This window comes from Vulpes lagopus, chromosome 2 (assembly GCF_018345385.1).
Source record: "Vulpes lagopus strain Blue_001 chromosome 2, ASM1834538v1, whole genome shotgun sequence".
In the NCBI taxonomy this organism is placed as follows: domain Eukaryota; kingdom Metazoa; phylum Chordata; class Mammalia; order Carnivora; family Canidae; genus Vulpes; species Vulpes lagopus.
Genome location: NC_054825.1, coordinates 67,208,766 through 67,230,494, shown reverse-complemented (window position 1 = coordinate 67,230,494; position 21,729 = coordinate 67,208,766). Strand labels below are relative to the sequence as shown.

The 21,729-nt window shown below is 41.5% G+C and overlaps 1 protein-coding gene across 2 annotated transcripts in view; it reads right to left on the bottom strand.

Moving 5' to 3' along the window:
* Positions 1–2,423: 2,423 nt before the first annotated feature.
* The window catches only part of FBN1 (fibrillin 1), a 227,453-nt gene continuing 208,147 nt past the window's right edge, over positions 2,424–21,729 (bottom strand). For both annotated transcript variants that reach the window (XM_041743578.1, XM_041743577.1), the window contains exons 56-66: positions 20,984–21,115; positions 18,929–19,054; positions 18,171–18,377; positions 16,406–16,531; positions 16,040–16,162; positions 13,936–14,052; positions 13,545–13,673; positions 12,653–12,772; positions 7,603–7,834; positions 4,933–5,107; positions 2,424–3,721 (exon numbers count right to left, since the gene is read on the bottom strand). In XM_041743578.1, coding sequence (XP_041599512.1) covers positions 3,332–3,721; positions 4,933–5,107; positions 7,603–7,834; positions 12,653–12,772; positions 13,545–13,673; positions 13,936–14,052; positions 16,040–16,162; positions 16,406–16,531; positions 18,171–18,377; positions 18,929–19,054; positions 20,984–21,115 — 1,877 coding nt within the window. In that variant the 3' untranslated portion in view covers positions 2,424–3,331. The remainder of the gene's footprint in view (positions 3,722–4,932; positions 5,108–7,602; positions 7,835–12,652; positions 12,773–13,544; positions 13,674–13,935; positions 14,053–16,039; positions 16,163–16,405; positions 16,532–18,170; positions 18,378–18,928; positions 19,055–20,983; positions 21,116–21,729) is intronic.

Sequence of the window (21,729 nt, the reverse complement as noted above, 5' to 3'; positions counted from 1 at the left end):
TTGATGTCCGTTTGTTAGAGGTCATGATTCAGGCTTGGCTCGAGGATGCAAAACAGCCCATGTCCTAAAAAGAGGTTTATGACTTTGTGTGCCAGAAAAACCATTTTGGATTCATTAGCAGTTATCTGAAAGAACAGATTTTGTGATATTGCCAGGTCCTGTCAAATGTATGTCAGGTGTCAAATATACAAGACCCTCATGTTTATACAGACATTTGTGAGAATGTCAGAATGTTTCACTGAGACCCAGACCTGTCAGTGAGCCCAGTCATGGATACACATAGGGATCTGCAAAGTCAAATTCACAGACTTCTTGTTTCTCTCTAACCCTAAACTCAGTGTACTGAGAATCCATTCCTAACAATATAACGTTAGGCTCACATTGGGTTTTAAAACGTTTAATGAAGTAAATCGGTTTGCTGCTGCTCTTTTTTTTTCTTTTTGCAAAGTGTTATTTAAAATTGGCAAGGGGAAAATAACTGTCTCCAGGTCTGTGAGTGAAAATTAATCCTCCCAGCAATAGTCCTCTAGCATTTAAAAACAAGGTCCTTAAACCATGCAACAATGACATTTCTGATAGATCTCTAAGAACTACAGTTAAAAATCACAATAAAGTACATTCTGTGGACAAAACAATGATCTAAAAATTTCCCAACAATTTATAGGTATGTAACTTTTAGTATAGTATCAACCTAATTGTCCTTTATTTTGGCTCATCTAATTTACAAACATGATTTCTGAAGTTTAACAGTATTTGTAATGGCAATGTCCAAAGCAATTTTGGCTGAGTAAAGTGCTATTTGTTGAACAAAAATGTAGTTGTTTGTGCAAGTTTAAACATTTCACAAGGCCAGCTGAGTTCATTTCAGCCTTACTTACAAAATAATTATTGGCAAATGGAATGGGCTGGGGGGTAGAGACGAGACGTTTTCAAGCTTCTGAGAGATTTACAGAACCAAGTTCGTCAACCACTGAAAGTAAAATTGAAAGGTCACAGACAATTAAAAAGGTACAGGTTTAAATCTCAGGATTCAAAAGGGGTTCCAACAAGAGGAATATTTACAATGGAACAATGAGGAAAATGTTTTGTTACAGACAGAAACATGGAAAATATGCTGTTGAAAATTGTTGGCTCTGAAATAAATAAAATCCAGACTGAGACTATTAAAAATATCAAAGTGATCTACCATGTGCCAACTCTATATTCTTCTGTTGTTTGTTATAAAGAGAATCCATTATTGAATATAATGCAGTTTTGGTTAAATTATCAAAGACGTTTTCCGAATGCAAACTGTTGTTTACCATATGCTATATATTCTTTTCTAACAACTTTAGTACACATCTATCGCAGACCCACAGGCACAGAGTTACAAGGAAATTTTGAGTCATATTTCACTTCCTAACCAAGGTACAAATTGCTTCCAAAATAGTCATTTGATTCATTTCTATTTAGCACCTATTACGAGCAAGATTTTTTGGATGGCAAAATCAGAGATACAAAAAAAACCTTCAAGATATTCATGGCCTGTTAGGTAGAAGAAAGCATCTTGTCCACTGACTGCCATTATGCCTAGACTGGAGCCCTCTAAAGAGTGACAGCTCACCACATCACAGGAAACCTGTCCCTCAGTGGCTAGCTCAATAGTGAGGAAGGTGTGTGTTAAGGTCAACTTCATTGCAACTGAGTTTTGTCTTCTGGAATAAGATGGAACACACATACTCTATTGTCTTTAATGTGGTTTTTTGAAGATGTTGAGAGGACTTTTCCTTTGTTCTGTATCGTTTCTTCCCCCTTCGTGCAGCAAATGAATTTCACCTTTATTTTCACCACCCCTCACCTTACTGTCCTTGGGGATTATAGGAATTATTTCATATCAGTTCAGTGAGCTTAACTGTTCAGGATTCAATATTGCATTTAAAACAGCATTTTGAAATCAGGACAGTCAAAAAACAAGAGCTAGAACCCATTCAATTGGGGATTCTCCTTTTGTCATTAGACTAGCCCTAACAACAGATGTTCAGGGGGGAAAAGGATGGAGCACCTAAGGTTTGCCAACACTGTGTGTGTGGGGAGAGGGCATGATCAATCTTTTATAATGAAATACATGTGGTCTAAGACAATGACCAAACTTGGGATCTTAAGATACTTAAATCTAGTGGTCTAAAAATCACAGGATTAATTAGGTCGTGTTTTAGAAATGATGCTACAATGTCAGTTTCTTCCTGGTGAGAAGTACTCCAGTGTTTCTAGTGAATAGAACAAGGACTAACTCAAATATAATTTTTCTGCTAGCGGTTATTCGTCTGGTACCTTCTGAAGCGGTGACTACCATGCCCAGGATCATCTAAGCTTGAGAAACATTATTTCGCCTCCAGAATGCCCCCCTCAAATCCCACATCCATGCAAGAACACAAAGCCAAGGGTACACTAAAAAAAAGAGAGACTGTTTTATTGTGACATTTATGACATGGACCCCTTGTTGATAGGAATGACCGAGGGTAGTCTTGGCATATTGCACAGGTGTGATGAAGGATGCACTGGTGATCCTCTGGCTGCTGAGGCTGGTTCTTGGTCCTCCCAGACCTCCATGCACGTGTGGGCCAGTCACAGAAATTTCCTTACCACTTGGTGTATACATTTAACAAGTCTTTGGTCTTAATAAGCACCATTACAAACCCTCACATTAAGGGCATTATTATTCTAGTTTATACATGTTTCAATGATAAAAAATAGCACGATTACAGTATACACACACTTAATTTACATGTAATGTATTATACTCATAACTGAGATAAGCTACTGAACTAACTTTGGTTGATTGAAATTAATGAAGTATTTGAACTGAATACTTGTAATTTGGTTTCTAAGTTGTGTAAATATTACAGTGCATTTATAAATCTAGTTTGAGAATTTACTAGCACCAAATAGATATTATAATTGGCCAACCTAGTACTCGTGTTTGGAGAAGCAAAGTTTAAAAATTTGAAAAAATAAGACAGTCCACCGATTGAAAGCACATTCCTATACATCTGCTAGAAGGCTGGCGCGTCAGCGTGAAGGGCTGACCCCCAATGCAAATACGTGTCCCAGTTTTCAAGAATCAACACATATGACAAGGTAGCTCAGCTACACACAGAAGCCTGAGAAAGTGGTTGTTTTGAACTAGGGTAGTCACCTGTACCTTGCTTTTTGTAATACAAGAATAGTGCTAATTTATAGAAATTTATTTGGTGAAAGATTGTACCTATGATATGAAGATTCTGATTGGGGGAAAAATCCGTTCTACCTATCTATCTTTGTTTTTTTAATTATTTGGTCTCTGTATGGTGAATTAATGAAGCAAAATCTGAATTTTCATCTTCAGATTATCACCCAGTTCACCACTGAGGTAGTCTTTGTCATATTTATCTTCTAGCTGATTAAGTTCTTTCTTTTTATAAAGTGGAGTACTACTGATTTGTAATGAATAGGTTCCAGCCACTGGCTTCTTCTTGGTGAAGTGGAGGTAGCTGATCCCTTCCTTTTGGTTGATTTTAAAGAAGCCATTTTCATTTCCAGATTCAATCAAGTATTTGTTGTGATTTGTCAGAGTCGTCAGGGCCGGGAGGAGCTCTAGGATTCGGACCTTGTTACTGATGTGGGAAATATTAAACGCGAACACGGCTGTCTTCTCAATGTCCCAACTTGCAAGACTCACATTGGTATCTCTCTCAGGCTGGTCCTGGAAAGACACATGGCAATGGGTTAAAGGTAAATATGCCACTCATTTCTCATCTTAAAGAAAAAGTGACTCGAATCTCAGGCTAATACCACGTTCTGCTCAGGTTGTATACACCGTGTCAAAAATGCCTATTCTCATAAAACACTGTTTAAGTCACAAATCCATTAAGTTGGCACATGCTTATAATATTAAAAAAACTATTTAATTGATGTCAAGTTTGGAAGTCAAGTAGTTAGCTGGAGGTCTTCTCATGTAGTGGGTCTCAAAGTGTGCTCCCTGGACCATAAGCATCACCTGGGAATCTGTTAGAAACACAGGATTCCTGGTGCCCCCTGAGACCTACTGAATCAGAAACCCTGGGGGTGTCTCCCAGCAATCCATTTTAACAAGTCTTCCAGATGATTCTGATGCATGCTCAAGTTCGAAAACCACTGTTTTCATAGACTATTTTCTTTCCGTAGACTTATCTCATTTCCCAAACCACAGTGGATGGGTTGAAGCAACCGATGCTAAGAAAGAACCAGTCTATTTCAATTTTGTTCACTGACGCAAAAGCATCCCCTCTGAAGGACACGCCTATGAACCTACTTCCTGACTTTGATGATCTGCTAATATTCAATGCTTTTCACCTGGCTTCTTGCTTGCCTCTCTGGGACCACATGTGCAGGATTCTCTGGGCCTGGAGCCAGAGGTCTGGGTGAATATCTGTGCCTTTCTGAGTTGACTGAAAGGCTGTAGCAGCCGTAGGCAAAGAAAACCAGGCTGCTTGAGCTCCCATGTTGTTTTTGTCTAGAATCCAAGTTCCCTCACACTCCACATGGCTCTTTTCAGTAGAGGAGCCTCTAGCTTTCAGAACTTGGCGTCCCTATGGATAGAGCACTATGTCACTTCACTATTCTGCCCACTTGCTGTCCTGGAGCTCAGACCTTTCCTTTCAGCAGACTTTGGGTGGGTGTTTGACTTTCTCTTTGGCGAGACAGAGGAAATGAGCAAGTATGTGAAAACCTTCGAGTGGCCACTCCCTAAAAGCAGCAAGAAACTCCAGAGAGTCCCACAGACTCTTGTAAAATGTAGCCTAGAGCTCAGGGAATGTCTGGATTTTCTCCCCAGGGAGCTTTTTCACACTTTGGAACATCCTTGGAGGAAACCACAGGAATCTGGAAAGCTCTTCTGCAACAGAAGACATCAGGAGAAACCACCTTCTGACCCACCTCAATGTTGGAGGCATCTGTTTCGTTTGCACTTCTCCGTTTCCTGCCTCGTTTGGGGTAGCCATTGATCTTACACTCATAGCAAGCCTCCGGGGAGAGAGAATTGTCATCCATTTCACCACTGGCAGGTGGCTCCGAGCCTCCTCGGCCCATGCCAATTCCAGAAACACAGTGCCTATAGAGGAAGGGAGGAACACAGCCCTTTTTCATTAGAACTGGGAGATATGGGAGGAGGTACAAGAGTTCTGGTGAAGCATGGACCCCCACCTAGTGACATTTAGCCATTGATTCTTGTTCATTAGGTGATACGCTGGTTCTGATAGCCACATAAAGTCCTCTGTGTTTAGGTTCTGAGTCCCAGTTCCTGGGGTTGGCTGATTTCTTTCTACTATCTCTCAAGGTCCTGTGTCACATATTGATATTCCCCTTCATTTCTGAACCCGACTGTGGCAGGTATTTGCTGTCCTTATGCCAGAGAGGGGACATGGAGTGGAAACAGGGGAATAATGGGGGGTGAGGGAGCCCATGTGAATTGGAAGGTTAAAGGAAAACGTCTTCTTTTTATGAACCAGAAAGTGAGAAAGGTATGAGCCACTACTATTGAGCTCCTTGCCCTCTTCCTGCTTCACTGACCCCATCACTGCTGCCTCCCTTTCCACAACCACAATCATCAGCTTTCATCACTCCAGCTTCTGAGCAATTTCTTCTATTTGACCACTCACTATGGCTGAAGGTACTGAAAATATAAAGTTCTAGGTAGAACTGAAGTTGACTTAGACACAAACTGTAAAGATGTGTAATGTGTAAGATGCATGTATCAGAGCTTGCCCAACTGTGGGAAATTGTTTCAAGTCATTCAAAACCACTAGGGCCATTGGCTCTGACTCATGTGAGGCTGGATAAACAAACCCATGCCCAAGAGAGAACTAGTTCAGCTGTTTTTCTTTGCCTTTCAGTTATCAAAGCCAAATTACAGAGGGAGGCTTGCATGTTTCACAAGTACCTTGTTTTGTTATTCTGCTTACTATTTCATAGGCCTCTTGGAATGTATTTACCAGGCTCCTCTTTCAAAATGTGTTGAAATATCTGAATGATCCTAAAAGTCTTTATTTTGGGGCAGGGTCCACTCTAGTGATTTATAAAGAAGCCCAAACGGTTACAAATGGTTAGATTTCTATTAATAGGTCATAATGAAGACCAAATATCTCTCTTTTTCTATATTAGTTGGCCTATTTTCTTATAACCCATTTTCCTTTATGCCCTTAAGATTCAAAATATAATGCCAATAAGCAGAATCTTTTTTTTTAAGTAGAATCTTTTTTGTGTTTTCAGCAATATATGGGCTCCTACTATTTTCTGCAATCCAGCCAGAGCCCAATACATTTCCTTTCCTCTTCTTTCATCTTGTAGCATGAAACATGCAAAAACAATAAAATGGATGAAATGATGAATGCTCATCATGTGTGTATGTATACATTCACATAATGATTAAGTTATTAGAAGGAAAACCTCAAATTTGTATGCTTTGCTTCTTTTCTCAGAACTCCTTTCCAGTATTTTCGTATCCCTTGAACAGCACTTACAAGAAGTGTGACTACAAAGTCCCACTGGCCAGAAGCCAGTTTGGAGTGTCACAATTTTTGCTGGGAAAATGGTTCTGGCATTCAAATTATAAAGAATGAGTCTACTGAGAGCCAGACACAAACATCTGGGAATTTGTGTCCTATTGCTGGCATTCTGTGTGCTTCCCATGAAACATTCTTTTACCTTCAAGCCTATATGGACCCAAAATGAATCACTTGAGGTTTGTGTGTCAAGAAATCAAAGGCCACTAAATTAAATTAACTTGATATATACATGTACCTGTACTATGGAATACGTGATTTTGTGGGTTGTATATATGTGTATGTGTGGTTGCATACGTGTGCATGTATATTTCATGTCTGTGTGTTCCTAATGAAAAAGGTAAAAATTGAAATCCTTAACAGGACAGACAAAACTACATGGACATCAAGTCTAGATGAATTCAGAGGGGAAAGAAGACCTATATTTGAAAACTCGCCACTAAACTTTCAAATTACTGAGTAAAATAAAAATGTCTCTTCCCTTCCCCAACACTCACACATACAATGTGGTGAAGTATTCTACCTAGAGAAGACCATAATTATTTTAACTCTCATATTTCATGCTCTTTGAGTAGTTCTTAATGTAAACTTAAGTCTGAGGTATAAGATATATTTTAAAAACCAGGTATCTTTGTGATTTATTCTAAGAGTAGAAGGATGAGAAGGCATTTCATGTCAAGTCAGAATCCTGCTTGCCCCAGGAGAAGAGGGGGATCAGCAGTGTGCAGTGTGAGTCCAGTTTTGGCATGGGTCGGCCCCTGCATTTTGGAGAAATCAATTTTCAACAAGAAGATTAAGAGAATGAGAAAGAGAAACATATATCAAGGTATTTACAATTAGTTTCATAGTCCATGAATTTCCAGAAATCTTGATGCCTCCTTTCACATGAAATAGCCTAAAACCATTGCAGAGCTAACCAAATGCACTCTAGGATTATAAAAAGCATGGTTTTCCTCAACTAGGATGGGTCACTGGGAATTACATATACTTCAGGAAATCAGGAGCAAGAGAGCCTTTAGCCACAAACAGGAAGAGAAGCGCTTACCCCTGGCCTATTCGGAAGTAACCAGGCGGACAGCCACACAGGTAGCCACCCTCAGTATTGGAGCATCCATAGCTGCAGGGGGCTTGTGCAGAGCCACATTCGTTGATGTCTTGGCACCCTCCACTGAACTGTTCGTACTGGAAGCCGGCGGGGCACATGCACTTGTAGCTGCCCAGGGTGTTGTGACAGGAGGCTCCTCCACAAATGTGTGCGCTGAGGCATTCATTTTCATCTGCAGGGAAAACCAGAACACACGGCATGTGTGACACCAGCCAGGCATTTCCATCAGGGACTGCCAGCCAGCTGGCCCTCAGCTAGCACTCTCAGGAAGGTAGGGCAGGCCGAGGTGGCTGGGGTGGGGAGAGGGACGAGAGAGAGAGAGAGAGAGAGAGAGAGAGAGAGATGTGGAAATGGATGTGGCCTCTTGCCACGTGGTGAGCAAACGTGGTCGATGAGGTCAAATGTACCAGGTGGAGTGCATTAGAGGATGGCATGCCAAGGACCGACAAATTCCAGGTCTCATTTGAAGCCAACACTAGTATGTTCCGCTCCACATGAGCCTTCTGTGAAGCACGTGGATCTCGTTTGGAGCTAAGGTTCAAGGTTCGGGATGGGAGGGAAGGAGCCTTCCAGCTCTCCGTGAACGGGACGACAATCTCCAAAGCAGAGACCAACCATACTCCTAGAGGCTGCTTTCCCAGTCCTTTTTCAGGATGTGCAGGGCTGGCAAGGGCTGACATCCTGCAGGAAGTGTCTGCCCCACTTGCACTTCCTTTGCAAAAATCTGCAAAAGCCCCCAGGTGCTTGTCCTGGGGATGAATAGTGCCTTCTGGTATGTCTGCTCCCATCTCTGAATGGGCCCCCCCTTATCCAAACCAGCCTCCTGCCCAGAGTGTCTGGGCCGTGTCTAAAGCAAAGTATGGCTGGAAGAGATTCAGTGCAGACTTCACGAGCAATAATTGGAAAAAACCCACAATAGAGACAGATGCTGCAGGACTGGCTACCCGTAGGCACCTGCCAAGTCTGACAGTAAAAAGCAGGAAAAAGAAATCGAACTATAAAAAATCAACTTGAGGGAGAAAACCTTGAGTATCTCGCTATTTCTAAATTATACCTTTTTGAAATCTCTAATATATTTTTGTAGGCCTGCCTTCGTAGGACAGGTTGGAAGCTTGCTGGTAAAACATTCCTTAGTTGCCAAAGCCCATTTTCAAGCATATATTCATTTGAATGCACATCCATTGGCCTTACCTTCACTGAGCAAACACCGCCAATGGAAGGGGGAGGGAAAATGTAACTAACTTTTATTTATTTCATTTTTGTAACTAATGTTTGTTAGATGACCATTGCACGACAGAGTATGAGGTGCTTCCCATTCATTACTCAACCTTTCCAACAAACACGGGCAGTAGGTATTATAATCCCTGTTTTACAGATGATGAAAGTAAGGCCCTGGGAGCCTCTCTGAAATCTCCCAACAGCAGCAGCTGAGCAGAGATGCACACCCAAGGTCTGTCTGATGGCAGAAGCCATGTGTTTGCCTTTTTGTCAGTGTCTCTCAAGAGACTCTGCACCATTTAAACTGGTACTTCCTTTGTCTTTTAGTTGGTTTCACCTTTTTTGATTCATTTATAAAAAACAAAACTGTTTCTAAGAAAACATCTGTACTTTTCTTTTCCCTTTCCCTTTCCTCCTTCCTTCTGTAGGCTCCATGCCCAGCATGGAGCCCAATGTGGGGCTTGAACTCATGACTCAGATCAAGACCTGAGCTGAGACCAAGAGTTGGATGCTTAACCAACTGAGCCACCCAGACACCCCGAAAATACCTGTTCTTAAATTAGAAGAACAGGTGGGTAAAAATGGTGGGGGCAGGGTGCTTGCATATGTATAATATTCTTCCTTCTTTCCTCCCTCCCTTCCTTCCTTTCCTCCCTCTTTCCCTCTCTCTCCTTTTCTGATCTCTCCTTCCCTCCTTCTTTCCCATGTGGAAGGAATAAATACACAATAAGAAAGCCATTCACTGAACTGCCTGCTATAGTCAGTGCCTAGTGACAGGTCTGTTTGAGGATCCTTTATATCCAAGGACTCTCAAGTGTCCACCCAAGGTCATTTAGACTTCAGGATCCTACAGAAATAATTAAATATGCCACTGCCTTTGTTCTTTTCCCCTTACTTTAAGGCAGAAATGAAACATGTGATAGATCTAATGGAGATCATGGGCACCAAAGAATGAATGAGGAGCTGAGGGTGCTTCCTTTGGTGGAAAGACTATCCCTGGGCTGGATATCTTCTCCTTGCCCCTCCATGTCTATCTCCTGACTTTTCACCCACCCTCAGCTCCCAGAAGCTGACCTGTATGGAGCATCAACAGGCTCTTCTCCTTCATCCTGTGCTTTTAACTGGACTCAGCCATCGGTTTCCTGCTGGGACTCTGATAGATAAACCTCTAAGGCAGCCCATGTCTGTATATGTAGGATAAGACCCATCAATATAAAACTTAGGTTCATTCCATATTGTTCCAAAGGACAAAAATAGGACCAATGTTTAGAAGGGGGGGGGCAGGTAATTTTCTATGAAAAAAAAAATGTTTCTAAGAATTAAAGTTTTTCTATACAAAATTTGGGCTTTCTTGGAAGAAAAAGAATGCCCTTCCAGATGGTATTCAAGTCAAACTCGGATAACTGGGGAGGTTAGGGAAAGATTTATATTTCAGGAATGAGGTCAGACTAGATAATCTCTAAGGCTCTTTCTAGCTTTGGGCATCTATCTGCATTACTATAAATATCCATCCCAGTCAAGAACTCTCCCCTCCCCTTTCACATTCTTTTCTATTTTACTTTTTTTTTTTTCTAAACTCTCTGAGAATCTAACAAAGTTTAAATTAAACTTGCTTATCGGCATGAGAGAGCTGGGGTCAAGCAGAGCAGGGATTAAGATAAGAAATTGGCAAATGTTCAATGTTTACAGCTTGAAAAGAGTCTGTGCACTTATCCTGCTCATCAATGTGCAAACACGATTTGTTTCACACGCTTTGCCCTATTCTGACCATTTTCATCCTGTGCACTCCAGAGCAAATGGCTCCCGGAGCAATTTTTCTGTACTCCAAAATCTTTTACTCTCAGTCAGTACTTAAAATTGGGGAGGGTTGGGACACCTGGGTGGCTCAGGGTTGAGCGTCTGCCTTTGGCTCAGGTCATGATTCCGGGGTCCTGGGATTAAGTCCAGCATCAGGCTCCCCGCAGGGAGCCTGCTTCCCGCTCTGCCTATGTCTCTGCCTCTCTGTTTGTCTCTCATGAATAAATAAAATCTTTAAAAAATTGGGGAGGGTTTTGTCCTTTTTATAAAGAGAGACATTTTAATTTTATTGAAACATTAGATTCTCCAAAAAACCCTCCTTAGAAGCAGACTGAAACCTATCAACTCTGTCCTCTTAAATCAAAGGCTACAGCATTAGGCTTGCAGAGCATGTGTTAGCTATGGTGTGAAGAGGACCGCTAGGAGAATTCCAGAATGTAGGATGGGCTTTCTTTACAAATTTTCTCTGGCTCAACTCCAACTGCAGCTGCAAGCTTGATATTTTCTACAAAACAATGAGATCCAGTGGCCCCTGACCCCCAAACCCATCCATCTTCTAAGAGTGAAATTCTGGCTGCCCAGGACTGAGAATCCAGAGACGTCTGGTCCAAAAGATCTGCTCTGCTCTGCATGGCTCAGGAAAGCCATTCTGGCCCAAGGCAACACTCATTTTGGATAGCTATAATTCTTAAGAGTTATGAGCACAGTTTGGGCTAGTATCTCTCAGGCATCAAAAACCCCTAAGCCTCTTCCAACTTCTTAATTTATTCTAGAACACCCAGCTGGGGGATGATCTTCAAGGGGCCAAAGTAGAATCTCCGGGCAATGAGGACATGACCTGTCCATCTCCACTATCCCCAGACTGAAGGTAAGAAGAGGAAAGGAGGGCTGGTCAGCAAGTTGTGTAGTCTAAACTTTCCCAGCGCTGACATCATTTTAGCCAATCCTACTCACTCCTACAAAACTGTGTCTTGAAAAGTATCAAACCAAATGAGAGAGATGCAGTTTTGATAAATGAAAACACACAAAATGCATCTTCATTTGGAATAAAGCGAAGCACTGAGCAGTGGAGCAGCACCCAGGAAGTGGTAATCCTTGTGTCTTTGCTAAGGAGGGCTCTATACCCAGGTGTGTGGCAGCTAGAACAGGTTATCTGAGCACGAGCTTCACCGTGGCGTAGATACTTGAATGAAAAAAAAAAAAAAAGAGTGAACATGACACTTGAAAGGCAGTCCTAAATCAGGAAGTTAAGAATCTGGGGTTCTAGCTCCAGGTGTGCCACAACCAGGATTAAGGACAGATTAATTTTCTTCCTTGGGATTTCAGGTTTTTATAGTAAAACTAAGAGCTTGGGCTAGATGGATCTGAGGTCCCTCTAAACTCAGAGTGCTTGGATTCTCTGATGCACTCTAAGACTGACTTTCCCATGACATTATGGAATCAAAAATGACATAATTTCAATTTAATGAATCTGTGGGTCTCCCTTAATTTTCAAAAGAATTTTCAGCAACCTGAACAAACTTGCCATGTGTGCTGCTTGCACTCTGCCCCAAAAGGTGTGTAGAGCTGAATGGGACTTCTCTGTCTGCAGGCCAAAAGTCACTCAAAATAGCCTTTGGCTGGCTGATATTTTTCAGTTAGAGGTAGGAACTCTGTTGGCCCTCATGTGAAGAGAACTCCAGTGTAGGCCAGTGACTACATGCAGCAGAAGAGCAGGGGTGTCAGGGGTACTGAGAGTGAAGGAATTCTACGGGCATTTCATTTCCAATATTCTCAAAGTATTTTTTATCATTTTTTTCTCCTCAGTTTACTATTTTGCAAAGGCTATAACTCTCTGGTTTCAACCAGGTTGGGGCAATTTTAAATGACTATCTGTTGATTTAATGACAAGTTTAAAGTTTTCAGAAAGAAAGCACTATTTTGACTCACAGGAGCCAGTAGTGATTTGTCTTAGTAACAAGGAAAAACTACTTGCCAACACACTGGTTCCATTGGTAGTGCTGGAGATAGCCCTGGGGGCAGCTGCACCTGTAGCCTCCGATGATGTTCTGGCAGCCGTGCTGGCAGCGATGGTTTCCTTCACACTCATCCACATCTGAAAACAAAGGTAGAGCCGCCTTTAAGCCACATCAACCCTTGTCTCAGAGTTGTTCTTAGAAGCAACATTTATAGGCACACTAATGGGAAAGGTGATTTTAATAAGAAATCTGACCACTAAAAATTATTTTACCACCAACACTACAAGAATATGTGCTCTGGAGGTTTTGATAAGTCCAAGGAGAAAGACATTCAGATATTCCCGGTAAAGTCTACAAATGAAAATGATGGCAACATTAACGGAAGGCACAAGAGCACTCTATAGGATAGCTGTGTAAATTATTTGTATTTGCTTATTTGTGCCAGGATTAGAGACTAAAAGATGTCAATACAAAAAGGAAATTTAAAAAATTTAAATTTTAATTACATATTATCACAGGAGTCCTTCTTCATTTATTTAATCCACATTAGGGGAATCCTTTTATGGATCTGGATCTAATGACTAGAATATTAATGAATCAAATTCGGGAACCTAGCTATTTTTCTGGACTAATTCATGCCCTATTATATTACATTACTAATGGAGTAGAAAAGGCCTTGATAAGTTGAGGAAAGGCACATGTTATAGACATGATCAAGCATGAGACAAAAGATGGGTCTCTAAGATAGGACACCTGTGCCAACCCCATGAAATATTTCCCATCTTCAGTTGGGTATTCTCCCTCTGCTTAGTTCTGGTATCTCTTAGAGGATGATGTTGAAGGTTCTGAACGTCACAGACTACCTCCACCGGGACTTAGCAGCTGCATCTGGCTGAGGACCCTACCCACCTTCACAGCTGGCACCACTCTGATCGAGTGAGAATCCCCGCTGGCATTCACAGGTGAAGCTCCCTGGAGTATTCTGGCAAATACCCTTAGACCCACACAAGTTGATGTCAGAAGTGCATTCATTGTTATCTATAAGAAGCAATGAGGGAAGAGAATTAAAGTTCACTGAAGCTCTCTTTGTGTTGTTGAAAGGGAAGAGAGAGGGACGATTCACTCAGAAAAAGGTCAAATAAGGCCAGTAATTTTTCACGTACAGGTGCGTGCAGGCATACACACACACATCTTCTTTTTTGGCTCCTTTATCATCTTCTTCCAACAGCAGAGGAACCAGAGAATGATTCCTTAAAGGAGTAGCTACCTTTCCTCTCGAGTTTTCTTCTCTCCCACTTACCAATGCAGGCAGTATGGTGTTGTGTAAATCCGGGAGGACATTTACAAGTGAAGCTGCCAATGGTGTTAACACACAGGAACTGGCAGTTGTGCTGCTTAGTGGCACATTCATCAAGATCTATTAAAAAAAAACAACCAAGTAATATGAGTATTAGAGTTGAACTGCTAGCACAGGTACCTACCCATAGCCCTAGGAAGTAGTTCTGAGTTTCTGACTTGTATGTCTCAACCCTGGCCAGAAGAGACACACAGGTGAGAGAGACAGCTCAGTGATTTCTTACCCTGTTTTCTAACTACAACATGTTGAGAACAGCGGCACTTGCTGCTGTTCTCACCTCCAGGAACATCTTGTTTCCCCTTGTCTCCTCTTATCTGGATCCTACCCGGCTCTCATGGGGGAAGTGCTGGTCCCACATCTCCCCTGGGCATCCTTTGAGCCTCTTTCCTGTCAGTTTTCATAGTACATGTATCTGTACCACTGGGTTTGATCTTCAGTCCAACAAGCCGAGTATGTGGAAGACTCTAGATGTCATGAGAACAGCAGGAGGAAGGGCCTTATGTTTTGAGGGGATCTGTAGGAATCGTGTTGCTTCTCTGCTCACTCTGGAACCCATAAACACACATCACTGGTGTGTTTGATACGTTGTGAAAAGACAATGTTACCTCTATATATTTAATTTCCATTTTTCATCTATTAATTGCTAGACCTTTCTGAGGATTTTCTCCCCACAGGCTGGAAAAAGACTGTAAATTTGTTTTGCTTGGCATAGATAATATACACACTGAGAGATATTTTCTCTTTAATTTGGTTCTCTATTTACATGAGTAAGTTTATAGCTCTGAGTTATAGCCTCACACTGCCCAGAGCTCACTGTGATGCACAGATGGAGATTAAGTTCTATGTGTAAGAAGAACAAGGGTGTAAACAACTTTATTAAGATAGTCAGATTTTTTTAAAGATTTTTTTAAAGATTTTATTTATTTATTCATGAGAGACAACAGAGAAAGAGAGAGAGAGAGAGAGGCAGAGACACAGGCAGAAGTAGAAGCAGGCTCCATGCAGCGCTAAACCGCTGCACCACCCAGGGATCCCCAAGATAGAATTTTTAAGTAGGTCTCTCAACTTCCTCTTCCGAAATTACAGGATTATATAAGATTTGTGCAGCATAGGAAAACCTCAGACATTGTTCATCATGTCATCCTGTGTTACAGGTCTCTTAATTCTCGTTTTCCAGCAGACACAAGAATGGAGCTGAGGGTCCTACTTCCCTCTGCTCTCCACTTTCACTCTGCCCCATCACTTAACTTTTCTTACTTTCCTTTTACTCTGACAACCCTTCATGGCAGAAATGCTCCAACATTTGTTCTGAGATCTGGTCTACTTTTCCTTCTCCAAAACCCTCATTTTCAAAGTTACCCTTAAGTCTGATAGTCTTGTGCTCTTCAGTCAATATGTGAAGCTCTTACTGTTGAGGAAGATGTTTCTAGGAGTAAATTTACACCAACAGAATTTTGCAAAAGATAACTTCTAGTTGAGGAGGGACTGATTTCTGCATAGAGTTCTGCTGCTGCTTAATTCTTTGTGATACTTATGGCTCACATCAGATCATGGAGGGCAAGAATGGCCCTCCTTCACAGAACAAAAACCTAGACAAAGGGTTTACTTAATTGGGCACAATGTCTTCTAGGCAGTAATTAATCTGAGGTAGGACAATACCAGAGACCTGGGCTCTGTAGCTGTTGAATTGATTACATAAATAGAATAATGGAAAGCAGAAAGGAAGTAATATATTAGGAATCTGCTCCACCTGAGCCTTAGACCCCTGGCCCCACTCTGAGACCATCATGGGAAGCCCCCATGGATGCCCAAGGGGTGGGTCATGAGGATGGAGGCTGCCACTGTCCCCCCAACCCCAATCTTCCTGGCCTCAGCCTCCATCCTTCCAGCCTAGGAGGAGGGTGGCAGGGAGATTCCAGGGAGGTACTAAACCCAGGGAAGCACATCTTGCCTGTGGCGAGCTTGCCTCTGGATTCTTCAAATGCACAAGGAACGCAAAAACATGCTCAGGAGACAGGTGAGAGGGTACAGGCAAATTTCACTTTACCTTTGCAGCTCCTTCCATCCTCCTGCAGGATGTAGCCTTTCGGGCAGGAACACTGGAAACTCCCTTCTGTGTTTTTGCAGATAAAATTGCAGGGTTTGGGTGCCTGGTTGCACTCATTCAGATCTATGATCAAAACGATACAGTATGATTGTCCCATCTATAATGATGCTCAGTACCCATAGGGTCTAACAGAGAATTTCAGCTTTGAGGAAAGAAAAAAACTCTGTGTTGTCTGCAATCACTGTCTTATGTTTTCCCATGAAATTAAGATGGCCTTTTAAGATGTTCAGTTTGAGGACTTTATATTTTTTCCCATAATATACAATTTCCCCTCAGAATAAACCCAATCAAAAGCAAAGCACTTACCTACACAGGAAGTTCCAGTTATATCTGGAGTGTAGCCATTTTTACATAGGCAATGATAGGATCCTCTGTCGTTGACACACTCCCCATTTCGACAAACATCATGAATAACCTTGCATTCATCAATATCTGTCAATGTAACAGAAGTTAAAATAAAGACATTATGAAACATGTATGCATGTATGCAGGGGGTGACCTCACTATAAATACTAATAAACTGTGTTAACATCTCATGGACCTGAGAAATGAAACCAAAGGGATGACAGTGTAAATTTCATCTGTAATGGTAATAAATGAATAACTGCACTGGATGATAGTATAATAACTAATCAGGCTACGGGAACACTTTAAAAATAATCAGTTTTCTATAGTTTTCTAGTTTTTTCTATAGTTTTCCCTTCTGGGTCCCCAGACATCTGTCTCTTCCAGGCATATCCGGCTCCTTGCTCTATCTTATGCCATCAAACTTGCCTCCTGCTGACCTCTCATAAATGGATCATAGCAGTAGACTTGTTTGACAAGAAAATGCCTTTTTTTTTTTCTAATATTATATGTCCACGATAAGGAGGGAGGTTTCCTTCCATTCTTTTTGCTGTAAAGTTAATCCTGAAAAATATCAAATTGCATACTACTGAGGAAATGGGACCAAACTTCCTTTGGTGAGGGAAGCACTAGGACTCCGGGCTGGATCTCTGGGCTGAATTTTCACAGCCTGACAAGGAAGAGAGACCCTTATTCACAGTTCAACCCCAGGGAGAAAGATCTGGTCAATATGCACTGTTGAGCACTAAAGCCACTGTCCTTTCACATCATGACCCATTTAGCTCCCTACTGCTTGCTGGGGCATCAATGCCAAATGACTTCATAGCCTTCGATTGCCAAACAACCATATTATACCAACAAATGTTATTTATCCTAACTCTTCCAATTTACCCTGAAATGTAATTTTGCCTGCCCTCCCTGGTCTCAAGAAGCAGGTCTCATCCACCATCTCATTTTCACATCTTTGGAAGAGACATAAATTGCTTTTGGTCACCCCGTCTAATCCAGCTCTGTGTCTTACCACATCCAGTTCTGTTATTCTACCTTTAGCCACGTCTTTCTAACATTAACACAAATCCTGCTTTCTCTCCTTTCTCCCCTCTCACTTCCAGTTCCTTCCCATGGAGCTCGAGAAGTCTCTCTCTGTTCATTTTATGAGACTGGAAACCAGTGCAGTTTACTGGTGAGAAGCACAGGGCCTGGGAGTCCTCTCCAGAGCTACCTCACACACCCTGACAGCCTCCTCTATGTCTACCAGGTGAAAGCAGCTGGCACTTTTCCAGAGGCAGTTGTGTTTTAATTGCCAATATATCAGCATTGTTTATATTTCTTTCATGCAGCATATTCCAGCCAATTTTATGAGTTAAAATGCATACTGGTGGACTAGTCTAGGAATTTAGTGATCATTTATTCCAAAGTTTATCTAAAAAAATTACATTCTGAGTAACCAATAACTGACTTATAACAAACTTCTGTTTAAAAAGTCAGGGATTCCTTGTGATGCAGAGGCAGGGACCCAAGCACAACTTTGGCAAGCAGACCTTGAACACCTAAAATACTATAAATAAAGAGTTTTGGTTGATGGAAACCATGCAATTCAGCCTAAGCCTATACTGTAGATTCCACATTCTCAACTGTTTTCCATAAAACAAGCAGATTCCCTACAAGTATTTTTGGATCATAAGTGAATTACCTGCTTCACTTCAATCAGAACGAAAGGAAATACCTGCTCCGTTGGTCATAAATCCGCGGCCATGGGGGCAGAGTTTTTTGAAGGCCACAGTGCCCTGGAAAGGACAGATCTCACAGTGGGGGCCCCAGCCTCTCCCTCCATCACAGCAGCATTCAGACTTGGTGACAGGGTTCCTGTTGCTTGAGCCGATCTGACACATGTTTTGGAGCACCTCCGTGAAGCAGTACCCTTCCCGGTTGTCTGGAAGGGACATTGTATTGCAAAGAGGATTTTAGGGAATTTTAAGAGCGTAACAAGGTACTAAGAATTTGGTTAAATATAAAACCCAAAAAGGATGTAACACTTTACCCTGGGTGAGAAGAAGCGAGAAGGGAAAGCTGGAAACAGCAGTAAGAGAGAAAGGATGACGTCTGAAGGAAACAAGACAAGAAATTCAGTCAGTGGCCTATGCAAGTTTACAACTCTCTCTGCTCCCAGAAATATGGAGGAGTGGTCATGCTATTGAGAAAGAGGAGCAGAAAAACACATGGAAACTTATCCTGAGCACCTAAAGCTTAAAAGGCAGGGAGAAAGAAATTCCAAACAAGTGATTCATTGATACAATTAGCAAAGGAAGAATTTAGCTGCAGGGTGGTGCTAAGCCCCATGGGCCATCACGGTCATTAAATCATTTCCAAAATATGAACCCTTCTCAAATTTTCACAATGTCTGTTCTTTCAGATCAGAGATCTGGGTGACAAGCATCCAGCGCGAAGGTTGGGTTGTGAAAGCATCCTGTTGTCTGTACTTACCAAGGCACTCATCCTGGGCAGGGCTGGGGGTGAAGCCGTCACTGCATTCACAAGTGTAGCTCCCCCGCGTGTTGAGGCAGCGCCCATTCTCACAGATCCCCGGCTTAGTCTGACACTCATTCTCATCTGTGGGGTTTAATGGAAAGAGCAAGAACAAGAGCAGTCATCTTACACCTTTGCACAAAGGATGGAGTCTTTCTTTTTTCCAATTTAGTTTGTGAAGAGATAACCTCTTAAAGTGGTTCCCAATTCAAAAGGTATAATAGAATATTCAGCAAAAGTATCCCTTCCTTCCCTCTTCCTTAGCCACCAAACTGCCCTCCTGGGAGGCAACCAGGCCACTGCCGGTTTCTTACGTATCCTTCTAGAAATGGATTTCGCATATACAAGCAAATACATATGTGCATGTATCTGTGTACTTGTGTTCCTCTGTCCTTTAAAATCATATTTGATGGCACGCTGATACACTTAAATGTAGATGGCAGCATTTTATGTACAGTTTTTCACTTAATAAAAATTAAAGATTTTCAGTATCTGTTCATATAAAAGATTCCCAAAGGATTATTTCAAGTGAAGGAGGAAAAAAAAAAAAGCTCCTGTGTTATAGGAATATTATACTTCATCAGAATAAGTCTGTGATGGGTCAGTTCTGACCTGAGAGTTTGTCTACACATATTCTTCCAATTCAACATAGATTAGGTTTATTGTAATATTTCAACAATATTATTGAGAAATAATCCAGTCTTCCAGCTTAAAAAAAAAAAAGCATTAAAACAAACTGGAGGTTCTTAGAATGATCTGATGATTTTTTAGAAAGATTATAAATAGACTTGCTTAGGTACATGCCATGTAGAATAGTTCTGAACCCCCGAGGCAGGGATCTCATTATGAGAGGCAGACTTGGGAAATGACAGCTACAGTGCTGTTGAAATAGGCTAAAAATCCCCATCCCATGCTATCCCTTGATCAATTAAATCAGAATGTCTAGGGCGGGACCTGAGTTCTCCAAGTGATTCCAGTGTGCAACTGAGGCTGAGAACCACTGAACCTGGAAGAGCTAGTGTCCAAACACTTTTTCTGTGCTTTTAAAGTCTGTTCTTCAATTACTGTTTAATTCTGTATCTTACAGGGTTAGGCAGCAATGAGATTCTTAAGCTTCTTGGCTGATAGCATAAGATTTATTTTTCTGGTGTCACTGATCATTAAAAATCAATAGGAAGCATATGGGATCTTTCTGATAATTTTCACCTGTATCGACTATCTAAACCAGAAGTTAGGAAATTTTTACTCTAAATTGTAGTGATATTACAGTATTACTTTATTATATATTGTAACTGTTTTAGGTTTTGCAGGCCATAGGACTCTGTTGCCTTCACTCTATTCTGCTCTGCCATTGTGGCATGAGAGTGCCATGGACGATGTATAAATGGATGGTTACAGCTCCGCTGCAATATGACATTATTTACAAACATACGCAGCAGGCTAGCAGGCTGGATATGACCCCTGGGCTGTAGTTTGCCAACCCAGGGTCTGGAGCTGTGATTTTCAATGGAGGCTTCACAGTACAATCACCAGGAGGCTTTAAGAAATGCCAGTGTCTGGGCCCTACTCTAGACAAGAAGAGACTCTCTGGAGGAAGATCCCCTTAGTTTAAGGGGATCTTAAACTATTTCTGGTTCAGAGGGACCTGGCCTCTGTCATTCAGTGTCAGAGTGCGAACAGCAAAGTTGGGTCAATAGAAAGACATTCCAGTATGGTGAAGAGAACTTACCCTGAAACAACAGAAAGTTTAGGAAGTAAAGGAAAGAAATAGAGGAGACACCTGCTGCCAAATCCTGGCAGTGAAATGGGCTGACAACAGAGGCAGGGAGAGAGTAACAGTGCTCGTGGAACTCAGAGGTAATCAAGAGGCAAGGGGCTCTCTAAGGGAAATGGTGGCATGAGTGAAGTAGAGAGGCAAGATGGCTCTGGCCAAGAAGAACACATTGCCCACAGGGACTCAGAATCTAGGTTCCTTTTGTCACTTGTTACTTCTGACTTACAGGAGTCCCTTACCTACGCAGCCCTCTCCATCAGGTCTCCGCTGATAGCCAGGCCCACAGATGCAGATGTATGTGCCAATGAGGTTCTTGCACTCCATCTGCTTCTCAGCACAGTCGTGTTTGCCCTCTTCACACTCATCCTCATCTGGAGAGAACACACAACCGCGAATTATAAAAGCAGCTGCATTAATTTCCTGTGTTTTAAGCATGAGATGGTATCAAGTCATCAGTTTTGATTTACACTTATTTCCATGTGAACCTGTTTCCTTTTGTACTGTGGGTGCTGGCCTCCTAAGATGGGAAGGAGTCTTCTAACCACCTTTGAACTTGATGAAGAAATTATTCTCTGACAACCTCTTCAAAGGTAGGTAGAATGGCTGTTAATTCTTTTTGATGAATTCAACTAAAAGGGCCTCCTATAAAACTTTCATAATAATTATAACAGCATTATAGTTACAATATGGTATAATAAGCCACAAATTCCATTATAAGTATTATAGTAATATATGAAATTTTATGTAATATTAATATATCTGATTTTATTATAATTAATATGATTAGAATAATTATTATATAATGCAAATTTTGGTTTTAATACTTTGAGGAAAAGACAAACATTCATGTATATCATATTCTCTCCTGGTTCTTCCTTTTCTCATTTCCTTTTTTCTGGCGTGGACAGGTTTTCTTTCCTTGTTGCCCTACTGCATTTCCCTCTCTTTATCTTTCTCCTTTACATGGTCTGAGCTGGAAAATTTG